The sequence below is a fragment of the Pimephales promelas genome, chromosome 13, assembly GCF_988280905.1.
Source record: "Pimephales promelas chromosome 13, fPimPro1.hap1.1, whole genome shotgun sequence".
NCBI classification, from domain to species: Eukaryota; Metazoa; Chordata; class Actinopteri; order Cypriniformes; family Leuciscidae; genus Pimephales; species Pimephales promelas.
The window spans coordinates 35,111,742-35,126,741 of record NC_142781.1 but is presented as its reverse complement, the minus strand read 5'-3'; the positions used below and the strand labels follow the sequence as shown (position 1 = coordinate 35,126,741).

At 35.4% G+C, this 15,000-nt stretch overlaps 1 protein-coding gene across 1 annotated transcript in view; it reads left to right on the top strand.

The window, feature by feature from the left end:
• The first annotated feature begins 12,576 nt into the window (after window positions 1-12,576).
• The window catches only part of gata4 (GATA binding protein 4), an 8,258-nt gene continuing 5,834 nt past the window's right edge, over window positions 12,577-15,000 (top strand). Inside the window, exon 1 of the mRNA XM_039690089.2 lies at window positions 12,577-13,161. Within this exon, the coding sequence (XP_039546023.2) occupies window positions 12,681-13,161 (481 nt within the window). The 5' untranslated portion in view covers window positions 12,577-12,680. The remainder of the gene's footprint in view (window positions 13,162-15,000) is intronic.

Here is a 15,000-nt window from a genome sequence, read left to right as displayed (position 1 = left end):
TGTGTCTATTGTTATTATTGATAAGTTATTATATTAGAGCTTTTTATTTTATTTTTATTTTTTATTTATTTTTTCTATTATTCTCATGATTCGAATTAATATATTTTTAATTTTATATTTTATATTTTTTTATAATATATTTTTTTCATAATTCGAATTAATATATTTTTAAATGGATTGAGTGAATGATTTAATGACTCACTCATGAAGACTTTCATTACTGGATGAATCAGTGTTTTTGAACGAATCTCGAATCAATGATTCAATGACAAACACATTTTATGGTGTGTAACAATGTTTTGACACAATCTTTATGAACAGATGCAGGGGAATCACTGTCATTCAGGAATAAGTGTGTGTGTGTCTATTGTTATTATTGATAAGTTATTATATTAGAGCTGCATGATTTTTATTTTATTTTTTATTTTATTTTTATTTTTTTATTTTTTATTATTCTCATGATTCTAAACAAACAAATATATAAAATAACATGTAATTTACTAGAGGTTCTGACTAAATTATTGCTGCAGTCTATTTAAAAATGGTTAATTAATTCGGATTAATATATTGAGTGAATGATTTAATGACTCACTCATAAAGACTTTCATTACTGGATGAATCAGTGTTTTTGAACGAATCTCAAATCAATGATTCAATGACAAACACATTTTATGGTGTGTAACAATGTTTTGACACAATCTTTATGAACAGATGCAGGGGAATCACTGTCATTCAGGAATATGTGTGTGTGTGTCTATTGTTATTATTGATAAGTTATTATATTAGAGCTGCATGATTTTTATTTTATTTTTTATTTTATTTTTATTTTTTTTATTCTCATGATTCTAAACAAACAAATATATGAAATAACATGTAATTTACTAGAGGTTCTGACTAAATTATTGCTGCAGTCTATTTAAAAATGGTTAATTAATTCGGATTAATATATTGAGTGAATGATTCAATGACTCACTCATAAAGACTTTCATTACTGGATGAATCAGTGTTTTTGAACGAATCTCGAATCAATGATTCAATGACAAACACATTTTATGGTGTGTAACAATGTTTTGACACAATCTTTATGAACAGATGCAGGGGAATCACTGTCATTCAGGAATAAATGTGTGTGTGTGTGCCATCTTTTAACGATTAATCATGCAGCTCTGTATTGTAAAAATGTTAAATATATTTATTTAAATATTAGTTAAAATTAAGTGTTATAAGTGTTATAAAATAAGTGTTAATTGTTTTTTTTTTACTTTTTATTTAAGTTTCAGTTTAGTGATTTTCAGTCAGTTTTAATACTTCTAAATAAACTAAGCGAAAATTTGAAATTTTCTGACTGGAATAAAAAAATTATATTTAAATTATATTATATTCATTTCAATTATTTTTTATTGCTTTGATAACTAAAATAAAATTGGATTGGACGTTGGATTTTTTTTTTTTTCAGTTAACAGACATATGTATTTTATAGTTTTAGTTTACGATTAATGAAAACAACACTATCCAGTAGAAAGAAAAATCTCAAACGAGATCTCTTTTTTTCATAATTGACAAAACTGAATATTGACACTATTGTTTCCTGTAGAGCTGCTGCTTGTGGCTGAATTGAACTGGTTTCATAAACTGTTTTTAAATGTTTCAAGAGAACATTCAAAAGTAACAATTCCATAATGAGAAGGTTCCATAACGTTCACATAACAAAAAACATTTTAAAACACTTAAAAAAGTGACGTTTTTGAACGTTCAGGGAACTTTTAGAAATAACATTTTCATAACTTAATGGGAACGTTGTTAGAACATATTTCTGTTAGCTGGGAAAGTGACTGAGAGCTCAGTCAAGTCTCCTGAGATAATCACAACAAATGACTCTTGCGTCCTCAACGTTGAGAGAGGAAAGCAGAACTTAGTCATGTGACTGATGAGTTCATTACATCATCAAGGTCAAGGCCCAATATAGACTCCACAAGACTGAAGTACAGCAGCTCGGGGTCTAAAAGTTGAACAAATTTATGGATATACAGTCCGGACTCGTCATTTTTATTAGGCTTTCTGCTTAACTGGAGCAGGTCAGAGGTCATGAGGCCCTCATTATTAGCGCAAACCAGCTGAAACCACACAAGAGCTGATTGCTAATAACGGCAATAAATATCTTCTCAACCTTTCTCTTCGCACATAATTCTGCAAGCCCTTCACATTAGAATCAGATAAGGGATTATGGGTAATATTATAATAAAATGTTCTGATTGGTCCTTTTTCTCTCCAGTTTTTAGTAACATTGATTAGATCACTAAGCCATACACATTTGATTCGATCAAATATATAACACTATAATTTGCTTTTAAATATTGTTTAAAAAAAATGTCTGCGGTGTGTGTATACAACAACCCTATTGTGGTGAAAATCCATCCACTTCGTTTGTTATTTTCCCCATGAATACAAAACAGTCACTCAAAATGAGCATTTCGGGAATGTGATCCAATGTGACGTAACACAAGATTAAACCTCATTGGTTCACAGAAAAGCTCAAACATGATGCGTAACACGAGAACGATCCTCATTGGTTCTCAGAAAAGCTCAAACATGATGCGTAACACGAGAATGATCCTCATTGGTTCTCAGAAAAGCTCAAACATGATGCGTAACACGAGAATGATCCTCATTGGTTCACAGAAAGCTCAAACGTGATGCATAACACGAGAATGAACCTCATTGGTTCTTACAGAAGCTCAAACATGATGCGTAACACGAGAATGAACCTCATTGGTTCACAGAAAAGCTCAAACGTGATGCGTAACACGAGAATAAACCTCATTGGTTCACAGAAAAGCTCAAATGTGATGCGTAACACGAGAATGAACCTCATTGGTTCACAGAAAAGCTCAAACGTGATGCGTAACACGAGAATGAACCTCATTGGTTCACAGAAAAGCTCAAACGTGATGCGTAACACAAGAATGAACCTCATTGGTTCACAGAAAAGCTCAAACGTGATGCGTAACACAAGAATGAACCTCATTGGTTCACAGAAAAGCTCAAACGTGATGCGTAACACGAGAATGAACCTCATTGGTTCACAGAAAAGCTCAAACGTGATGCGTAACACGAGAATGAACCTCATTGGTTCTTGCCGCGTTCCTAATTTGCGATAGCAGTGTCCGATTTGATCGAGTTGATTCTTTTCAGTTTACCCATTAAATCGGTTCACAAATCGCACTGAAAGATTCATTAGTGAATTGGACTCATCCGATTACATCTCGACTCACTGAACTCAAATGATCTGGTCAGATAGTCATTCACTGAACTCAGAAGTCTGACTCAAAATAAGAACGGCACATCCTCAGAGCCAATGGGGAGAAAAGTAAGTTAATGCAGATTTTGAGGATTTATTATTGTAAGTGTGTGTGTGCTTGTGAGTGTGTGTGTGTTGTTCAGGTCTTATCAGTGGTTCTCCCGTCCTCTGACTCACTGTTTGCTCGGCAGTTGGACTTTAGCCTGTTTTTATCGGAGGGTTTATCTCTCTCTCTCTCTCTCTCTCTCTCTCTCTCTCTCTCTCTCTCTCCCTCTCTCTCTCCTTGCGTTCTATAAATAAACACAGGCAATAAAAAAGACCAAGTGTAAGTAATAATTCAGAGTGAATCACCTTTCAGGATAAATCTCACAGATCCTATTTTGCAGGAGCAATTTTATGCACTATTTTGCAATAAAGAGGAGTTTAAAACATGTATTTTACTTCAAGAGCACGAAGCACTGTGACATTATTTCCATGCCAGTTGTAATATTTTTGTCTGTTTTACTTTTGAGTTTGACTTGATTGTTTTTAAATAAATTACAGTAATGCGACTTTTTTAAGTCAGGAAGAACACTGTAAAAAATTATTGATGGTTTAACTTAAAAAAGTGAGTAACCTGGTTGCCTTAAAATTTTAAAAGTTGATTGAACTGGAAAAAGTGAGTTAATACAAAGAATGAGAATGATTTAATCATCAGAAACTCAAAATTATATGTTATCTGAACTAAATAAATTATTATAAAGTTGATTTGACAAAAGAAAAAATGTTATGATTACTACACTGTAAAAAAATATTGTTGGTTTAACTTAAAAAAGTAAGTAACGTGGTTGCCTTAAAATTTTAAGTTGATTGAACTGGAAAAAGTGAGTTAATACAATGAAGTAGATTAATTTAATCATCAGAAACTCAAAATAATAAGTTATCTCAACTAAATAAATTATTATAAAGTTGATTTGACAAAAGAAAATATGTTGTGATAACAAATCTTGCAAATATTTTTTTACAGTGAATAAATTAAATTCATTACAACAAATACTACCTTTGTAAAAGCATGTTGCATTATATACATTTTTTTTTTGTTTTGTTTTTTGAGAGAGATACCTTTGTAAATCTTTGTTTTTTCCCCATATTATAGTAATGGCAACAAGATTAATTTTCTTTTATTTATTTATTTGCATGAGGTTTTCATCAATTTATCACTTTTTTATCACTAAAAATTTGGTTTATTGGCATGACTGTACATAATATAATATTGCCAAAGCTTGGAACACATAGAATAATTATAAATACATCGAAATAATAAAATATTGTAACATAACGTAAATTTAAATGTACAAATTAAATTAAATGTACAAATTAACATAGTGATAACTATTTAAATTTTAATTGATCTAAACTGCAGATTTAAGTTTTATATTAGTTGTAGAACAGATACAAATCTGATACTTAAATATTTGATAGCCTACTAAAAAAAAAAAATACTTAAATATTTTTTGTAAGTTGTAAAGAAAATCATGTGTCCATCCCATTCAGTGCCTTTACACTGAGTGCGAGTAACGAGCCAATCACAGAGGCTGGAGTAGCTGAATGCTGATTGGCTAAAGGCCAGGTAACAGGTACCATCACTGTGTGTTCAGCAGGGGTCGGCCTCAGGTGTTCCTGCGACCAAACGTCAGTGTAAAACAAAGAGAGCGCTGATCTACAAACACAAACACACTGAAGCCGTCCCTTAAACCTATCGCACACATCGTAACTCTAACTCACAACACACACATCCACGGCGGCTAATGCTCGCAGGTCGCTCTTCATAGTCATGCATTATTTAATCATCTTTGTCTTTGGTTGTTGTTTGCCCATAATTCCTCAAGATAAATAAAAGATAGACTTGTTTAGTTGTTAATGAGAAATGTTTGAGCGCACACTGAGAACTTTTCAATGCATAAAATCTCAATTTTAGGAGAAAAATCTGATATTAAAGAGATCTTGTGGTTTTTCTTTGCAGACCTTGATATCTTGGCAAGTCTTTCATTCAAGCAAGAGTCTCTGTTTAATCTCAGTTCTGTGTTTGAGATATTAAAGAGATCTCATTAGGTATTTTTCATGTGATTGTAATCAGATAATCCTCTCCTATCCTGTCACACTTGTAGATGTGATGAGGTGATCAGAGCACCTCTGCAAACACACACATGATAGCAGTGATCAAACACACACACACACACTCGAGCGCTGGCTCTGTCGGCCTGACTCGGACAGGATTGGCTCAGAGAGATAAGACCCTGTCCAGATAACCGTACCTGAGAGAGCATTGATTGCTCTTAATTTCATCACATACACACATACTGTATCAGCGCGACAAACAAACAAAGGTCAAACATGTCTGGTGCATCTTCAGCACAATGTGGGATTCATGTCAGATATTTAAGACTAACAAATAAAATTAGTTTTTGCCTAAAATACCTGTAACCATATAGCAATGCACAACAACCTATGGTGCAAAAAAACACCCTGGCAACTGCATAGCAACACACTAAAACCCCTCAAAATGCCATAGCAACCGGCCATAGCTGGCAGCCAAACATGTCTGCTGCATCTGAAGAGATCTTCAGCACAAGTTGGGATTTATCTGAGAACTTTAAAACTTTACATTTTGACTAAAAAAAGTACCAGCATAGCAACGCCCTGGTAACCATATAGCTATTCCCAAGAACCTATACCAATCAAAACACATCAGCAATCATGTTAGTAATACTCTGTTAACTGTCCAGGATACCATAGCAACTGCATAGCAACACCCTGGCAACCGGCCATAGCTGCCAACCAAACATGTCTGCTGCATCTGCATGTGCAATCAAAACACATTAGCAGTCACGTGGTATTAGCAACACCCTGTCAACTTGCCTGAATACCCTAGCAACTGTATAGGAACACTCAGAACACCTTAGCAACTGCATAGCAACACCCTGACAACCGCCCATAGCTGGCAAACAAACATGTCTGCTTCATCTGAAGAGATTTTTATTACAAGGTGGAATTTATTTGGGAACTTTAAAACTTACACTTAAAATTACATTTTGACTAAAAAAAGTACCAGCATAGCAACACCCTGGTAACCATATAGCAATTCCCAAGAACCTATACCAATCAAAACACATCAGCAATCATATTAGTAACACTCTGTTAACTGTCCAGAATACCATAGCAACACCCTGGCAACCGGCCATAGCTGCCAACCAAACATGTCTGCTGCATCTGCATGTGCAATCAAAATACATTAGCAGTCACATGGTATTAGCAACACCCAGTCAACTTGCCTGAATACCCTAGAAACTGTATAGCAACACACTTAAAACCACTCAGAACACCTTAGCAACTGCATAGCAACACCCTGGTGGAATTTATCTGAGATCTATAAGACTTACATTTAAAAGTACATTTTGCCTAAAAAAGTACCTGCATAGCAACACCCTGGTAACCATGCCCAAGAACCTCTGCCAATCAAAACACATTAATGTAGTATTAGCAACACCCTGTCAACTTCCTTGAATACCCTAGCAACTGTATAGCAACACACTTAAAACCACTCAGAACACCTTAGCAACTGCATAGCAACACCCTGACAACCGCCCATAGCTGGCAAACAAACATGTCTGATGCATCTGAAGAGATCTTCAGCACAGGTGGAATTTATCTGAGATCTTATACACCTAAAATTACATTTTGCCACCCAGAGCACCCTAGCAACTGCATAGCAACAAACTAAAAACCACTCAGAACACCTTAGCAACTCCACAGCAACACCCTGGCGACCTACTATAGCTGACAACCACTGCATCTGAAAAGATCTTCAGCGCAAGGTGGAATTTATTTGAGATCTTTAAGGCTTACACGTAAGATTATTTTTTGTTTGAAAAAGTACACGCATGGCAACACCCTTGTAACCATGTAGCAATGCCCTAGGTCTAGAACCCTAGCAACACAGTATATGACAATCGGAACACATAGCAACACCCTGGCAACCACCCACAGCATTGTTTTTTTTTAAAAAAAAAAAGAATGCGCAGAAAAAACAACAACGTATTTTTACTTTTACACACAATCCCAGAGGAAAGGGAACATTTTATCTTTAATTTTGCTGTCACATTTGTCATCTCTAAACTCTTGACTTGTTTATCTTCCCAGGTATTTTAGCTTTAATGAACCGTAAGTGAGAATGAAAGAGCAACCTTACATGTTCCTTTGGGTTGTTATCATCATTCAAACACATTTTTCAGATCGTTTTGAGCCGCTTCCTCATTTCTCAGGTTTTGTTCTGTGTGTCCAGGTCTCGTTCTGTCAGTGTTTTCCGTCTGATCCTCCGATGGATGCTCTTTTGAAATGCTCTTCCTGGAGACAGGGGGTCTGGCTGCGCTCTGACCCAGAGGAAGAGGGGCCACGTGGGGCCACGACCCCCCCCCGAGCCCGAGAGTCTCCACAGAGCCACACGGGGACATGCATCCATCAGAGAGAGGTACATCAACACATGATAATGCATCAGACTGCTGCCTGCATTTATATCAGCCTTCAGCGCATTGATGACGCCAAACATCCATGAGCGCAAAGGCGTCTCGCTACGCAAGCTCAATATCATGCGTAGTTGTTTATCAATATTAAAGTGGAAAACAAAGTCTGTAAAGCTGCTTTGAAACATCTAAATTGTTATTATAGCAAATACACTGCAAGTTAAAGTTAAATTAATTGACATTTATAGCATTGATGGAAACCCCGGTTAAGAAGAAAGCATGCATGAACTTAATAAAATGTGGTTTGAAAATAGTAAGTAGCTTTGGATAAAAATGTGTGCATAATGTGAATGTAAAATGCGTCTGCATGCATTTGCATAAAATACATAAGTTTGGCAAGGCAAGGCACGTTTATTTCTATAGCACATTACATATGGTAATTCAAAGTGCTTTACACAGAAATTAATTAAAATAATCAGTTAAATAAACAGTCAGGTAAAGTTAAACTGTCTACACATTTATTGCATTAAAGGAAACCCAGGTTAGGAAGAATGCAAGGAATGCATTTTGATAAAAGTGAAAATGTAAATTCAACATTCAGTTTCCCTCTGCATTTGCATCAAATTAAGTTAAAGTTCAAATATTTGCATATTTATAGCATTAAAGTTGCACCGATACGAACATTTTTGCCGATACCGATAATTCTTTTTATTTGAAAGCCGATAACCGATATATTGGCTGATAAACCTGAATCCAAATTTTTATATAATTTTTGAGAGCCCGATTACAAAAACAAAAATCTCGAGCACATAATTATAATATTCTCATAATAATTTTATGTAACCGATAGGATAAATTTTCACTAAACTCCGAAGTAATTACGATCATATTTCAAGCAATTCAAACCATCATGTTGAAGCGCAACTGAAGTTTCTCAGCAGAAGGAAATAATATATTATTTATCGGGTTTATTATATCCACCAAATTTTCTTATCGGGCTGATAACGATATCATTAAAAATTATCATATATCGGCCGATACCGATAAGGTGACCGATATATCATTCATACCTAATTAGAGAAAATCCAGGTTAAAGTCGCCATGAAATCACTTTCTTAGTGACTTTATTGCAATATTAATTATAAATGATTTATCCACGTACATCATCATTTTTCTTATTTTCACGTGATTCATCATCTTTCCCTCGGATATCCGTCACAATAGGAAAGAAAAGCCCAACAACTTCTGTTTCATGTCAACTTTAAGAAGAATACAAGGAATGCATGCATGCCTGCCTAATGCAAAAAGTGTATAAATATAAATGCAATATACAGTTTGCATTTGCATACTTGCAAAAAGTATGTTTTTATTCAGGACTCTGGGTTTGCACATGATGGTAATATTTATTAGTTCACCTCAAACCGTCACATTCCACCATCTTGATTTTCCTTCATGCAACACGTTTAGTTCTCCAACAAACACACGCTCCTCCCCAATGGCCTTCAGAAGAACACAATCTCATCTCTTCTCTCTGTCGTTTCTCCCCGTCTCTCCCTCTATCTGCTCTCGTCTTTGTCACCAAACACCTCGTTCATACTCGCTCTGACAGTGCTCTGGCCCCGAACGAATTACACAGGCGCTTCTGAGCTCAACGTGCAGATAATTCGCACATACCTCACACACATGTATAGACATCACTTCTAGCAAGAGATTGATATGAAAAGAGAATACTAATGCAACAGCATAGCAGCAAACTAAAAGCCATTCAAAACACATCGGCAAATAGCATAGCAACACCTTGACTCCCACAACACCCTAAAAACTGTATAGCAGCACATTAAAAATGACATCTTGGCAACACCATGGCAACCATCCAAATACTATAGCAACCACATAGAAGCAAACTAAAAGCCATTCAAAACATATTGACAAAAGGCAAATGCATATTAATGCCTCTATTTTGAACATCTTCACAACTGCATAGCAACACCCTGGCAACCACCCGAATGCTATGGCAATCACATAGCAGCACACTAAAATCACATTGGGCAAATGCATAGCAATGCCTTAACTCCCACAACACCGAAAAAACTGCATAGCAACACCTTGGCAACCACCCGAATACTAATGCTACAGCATAGCATCACATTAAAAGCCATTCAGAAAACATAGCAACACCTTGACTCCCACAACACCCTAAAAACTGAATAGCAACACATTAAAAATTACTTTGAACATCTTGGCAACTGCATAACACCATGGCAACCATCCAAATACAGTAGTATAGCAACCACATAGCATTCAAAACATATTAGCAAATGCATATTAATGCCTTGATTCAGAACATCTTAGAAACTGCGTAGCAACCACCCGAATGCTATGGCAATCACATAGAAGCACACTAAAATCACTTCAGAACACATTGGGAAAATGCATGGCAATGCCTTAACTCCCACAACACCCAAAAAACTGCATAGCAACACCCTGGCAACCACCCGGATACTGTGGCAATAGCATGGCAGCACACTAAAAGCCACTCAGAACACATTGGCAAATACATCATGCCTTGACTGCCACAACAACACAAATTACTTTATAAAATGCATAGCTACACCCTAGCGTTGTGATTGTTGCATGGGACAAAGCACTGAATCTCTGAACCAATTCTGTTTTCTTTAACAATAATCCTCTTTGGTAAATTGATTTGATTTGTTTCTACGATAATGCAAATTCTCAAGCGTGCATGCCTTCTGCTTTATTGATGTCATTCATCAGCATTATAACAGATCCAGATACTTCATTCCCCGTGAAAGCATCGTTTATATAGGGCTTTTATTGTGGAGGAGCAGAGCATATCAGTGGGATCACAGGGCCATGAGGATGGAGACGGAGCCGGCGAGGAAGCAGAGAGAGATATGGAGGAGATCTGATCATTCTCCAAGTATTCCAGAACATGCTTAACTTAAGCTGTATCACAGCAGGCTTCAGTTTGGACTCACTATCAGAAATATCCTGTGTGTGTCACAGTGTGTGTGTGTGTGTGTGTGTGAGAGAGAGAGAGAGAGAGAGAGAGAGACCATCATCTACAATGCAAAAATTTGCTTCATTTTCCACTTAAAATATCCTTCAAATAAATTACATTCCCGAAATTTAAAATTGCAGTTTTATTTATTTATTTTTTTACTTTGTACTTGGATGTTTTTATTAAAAGCAAATCAACTGAGAATGAGATTTTGAGGTGTACCAAAACTCACAGTGTGTCCTCGTGTGAAAGCGCCGTGGATATTGACGAGGAAGGCACATAATTGTAAATCTCAGGAAATGGACACTCTGAAAAGTCTCGCGTTTGTTTATAACTTGCAGCGAAATGACAGTTAAAAATGTGTCATTGAAAAAAAACAACAAAACAACAGCGGCGAGACTTCCGAGTGACGTCATGATGTCTCCATCAATCATAGCCGTCACTCTTCCTGAACTGATAAATATTAGGAAAAAAATCATACGGAGAATATTTTTAAATAAAATTATTGTAATTTAAAAGGTATAGGCTACTGAAAAACGTTTAAAACTACAGCCTGTTTTAACTAGACATTATTAAAATAAATTATGAGCATTCAGTGATGTCATCGATCTATAGGCTATAGAACAAACGTCTATTAATGTGTGTTTACATGGGTTAAATAAACTGTAATAAAATAATATAAACTGCCTATTAATTCGAAAATATCTACTGTCAAAAGATCTAGAATGAAAAGTTCTTTTGTGGAACTTTTTGTAAATGAAACTTTTTTTAAGTGCAATCTCAGAATAAATTCTAATGCATATGAGTATAGATAAGGCCTCAGTTATTATAAATAACTGACACACAATCGTTATTTTCATTGCTAATTATTTCATGTCGATGTAGGCTACATAAGCCCGATCTCATGAAAGTTCCTATCAGTTGCACGAATTTTATTTTCTCGTGCCATTTATAGCCTATATTTAAAATAGTTTTTGCGTGCATATGCACTTTATGGCGTGTAATACACTACGTAATTGGTTTCTGAGACGCCAAAACTATTTTTAGCATATAAATGGCACGAGAAATAAATTTCATGAGAAGGTGTTGACATTATCGGTATTTATTTATTTATTTTATTTATTTTAATTAGCCTGTTGCTATAACATAGTCAATGCCGGGGTATGAGCATCACTCTTAGAAGAAAAGGTTCTATATGTATCAGCGCTACGTATTTGGAACCCCTAAAAGGTTCTATACACTCTTAAAAAAAGGGTTCCTCTAGAACCCATACTTGGCCAATAGAACCTTTTACCAAAAAAATGCTCTAGAACCATTTTGGAGTTCCATATATGAAGCGGGGGATGAAACCATTTCTGGTTCTAAATAGAACCATTTCATAAGAGTGCATGTTTACAGGTTACGAAATCAGGAAAATATACAAATGACACAGTGAGTGTTTTAAGGGCTTTAGTTGCTGGATGTAAGGAGAGTGTCCAGATACGATTTAAGTTCCTTTACTGTAATACAAAAAAAAAAAATTAAAAGTAGGGCTTAAGCAGTTAGCACCCTAGAATTTACGTTTGTGAATTGGAACATGACCGATTATTGCCCCGGCAAACGAGATGAGTGAACTGAGGGAAGCTCGGGATGCTGTACTGGAGGCGGAGAGACTGGGAGGAGTGTTGGGAGAGACTTCACTGAGACTGGGAGGAGTGCTGTGAGAAACTTCACAGAGACTTTTCACCCTTATCATCCTCTCCTGTCTTCTGTGAAGAGAAGTTAACCGGAAAATGCTCTCGGCCACCGCGGGGTAAACCGCCGATGCTCCGGTACTCACGAGTGGAATAATCGGTGCAGGCGGACGATCACCTGTGTGGACATGTATCAAGGTGTAACGATGACCACAAACCACGGACACGCGTCTTACGAGCCCGGTTTCCTCCATAACGCGGCCACTTCCCCGGTGTACGTGACACCCACCCGGGTAACCCCGATAATCCCGGCGCTCCCGTACCTCCAGACCCCCCAGCAGAGCAACCCCGGGTCCGGACACCCGGGATGGGCGCAATCGGGTGCGGACACCTCTTATAATCATTCCACACATCATTCTCCGGTGTCCAGGTTCACTTTCTCAGCGAGCCCTCCGTTAACCTCGCAAGCCCGGGAGACTGCGACGTACACGAGCCCGCTGAACATCAGCACGGGCGCCCGGGAGCATTACGGTTCCCGCGGGCTGAGTGGCTCGTATCACACCGGGTACCCGGCCTACGTGAGCCCGAGCATCGGAGGCTCGTGGGCGGCCTCGCACTTCGACGGTTCCGTGATGCACACCGGAGGACCCGCGCGACACCCGAATATAGGTGAGAACCAAATATTTTATTAAAAAATATTATTATTAATATTATTATTCATTTTTAAAAAGCAACTTTTATTATCAGTAGTATTTTAAAACCCTGTAAAGCAATTAATCGGATTGGCCTATCTTTTCTCTTTTTTTGTGGCATTTTTGCCATAAGCTTCTTATTTAAAAAAATAAAAAATCAGATATAATTTATAATTCGACCTATTTTGACAAAATTATTAAATTATTAAAATCTGAAAGAAAATGTCAACATACGAAAGGAACATAAAGACAAAGATGACATTTTAAAAGTTTTGTGTAGCATATATGATTTATTTTACATATATATTTCTTGGACTCTTTCTTAAACTGTTAATGACACAGCCTAAACTATTCAGTTTTAATTTCACAGAATATACAAGAATGTTTTTGTTTTGTTATTTTTTATCCAGTTATAATGAAAAATGTAGATGCAGTTTTGTGTAACAATTTTTTATATTTTTTAACATAATTTATTTTTTATAATTTAATATAGCTAATTTATATTATATATGAAACTAAGATAAAGTTTTTGGTTTGGAAAGAAAAAAAAATTTAACATTTTTAGTAAAGATCATTTCCACATTATAATGTTGTAGCTTTACATAAAAATAGATATTTTCGATTTTTTAATATTCTCTCTTTTTTTTAATCAGGTTACACATTATTTTACTGTCTCATACTTACCATAGTGATAACAGTAAATTATGCATAATTAACCCTCAAATAAATCACCTATCCCCGTATTGCTTAATATTACTCAGTATACTTAAATATATAATCACGCTATAAACATGACACCTTTAAAAAATAAAATGTAACCCTTTATTTTAAGCTGTCCTTGTTACATTTAAGAGTGTATTAATGAACATGTTGGATAGTTAATGTAATTGCATAACTTACTGTCATTATTGTATGTAACGTAAAATAAATAGGCCTATGTTAGCAAAAAAAATCACTTTTAATTCGACGTGTTGGAAGTTTATTAGCGAATTCTGAGTTTCTACCAGTCACGAAAACATTTGACAATGTTTTATTTGTATTGTTTGATATGAAATTAAAGTAATGCTTCAGTTTGTGCTTTCATGGGTTTAAGCGAAGCTTTTGGGAAAAGTGTGCTGTCATTTAATTAAGTTTAGCAGATTATTTACATTTAAGGCTTTTTGAATCTATAATGTTATACATTTAATTTAGCCTACATATTAAATGACACGTTTGGACAAAATAGTTGATGAGAAGATGTTTTAATGAATGCGGTGTAAATTAGCAGTCCTGCACGTGAACAAACTTTTGCATAGGTATTTTAAAAACGTGTAGCCTATCGTCTTAACTTTATTAATCAGGGTTTGTTTAGCTTAATTAGGAATTTACACGTGCAACTTACGTTTTATAGTCTATATATATTAATATCTATGATACGTGACAAATGTTTCATTATTACCCGTTTTTAATTCGCACAAAGTGTCACTTGTGTTGATATAAATTTACTGCTTATATATAGGCTAATTTGGCTTGTTTGTCTTTAGACACAATTTAAATTCGATAATTATGAGTCTATTTTCAAATATGAACAACTACGAAATAAATATTAATTTCTAGGTTATATGAGACACGATATACTGAGAAAATAAAAGTTTTCTATTTCGTCTCATCCTTCACATTATACTTATAATACACATGAATAAAAGCATTCTGAAACTAAGAATTATTTTTAATACGTGAAATAGTTCCAACTTTTAAATATTGTTTTAAGAGGCAGAAAAAAAATCTAAATAGCCTATTAATATATTATCAGTTTGTTTATTTCATGACTGTATAA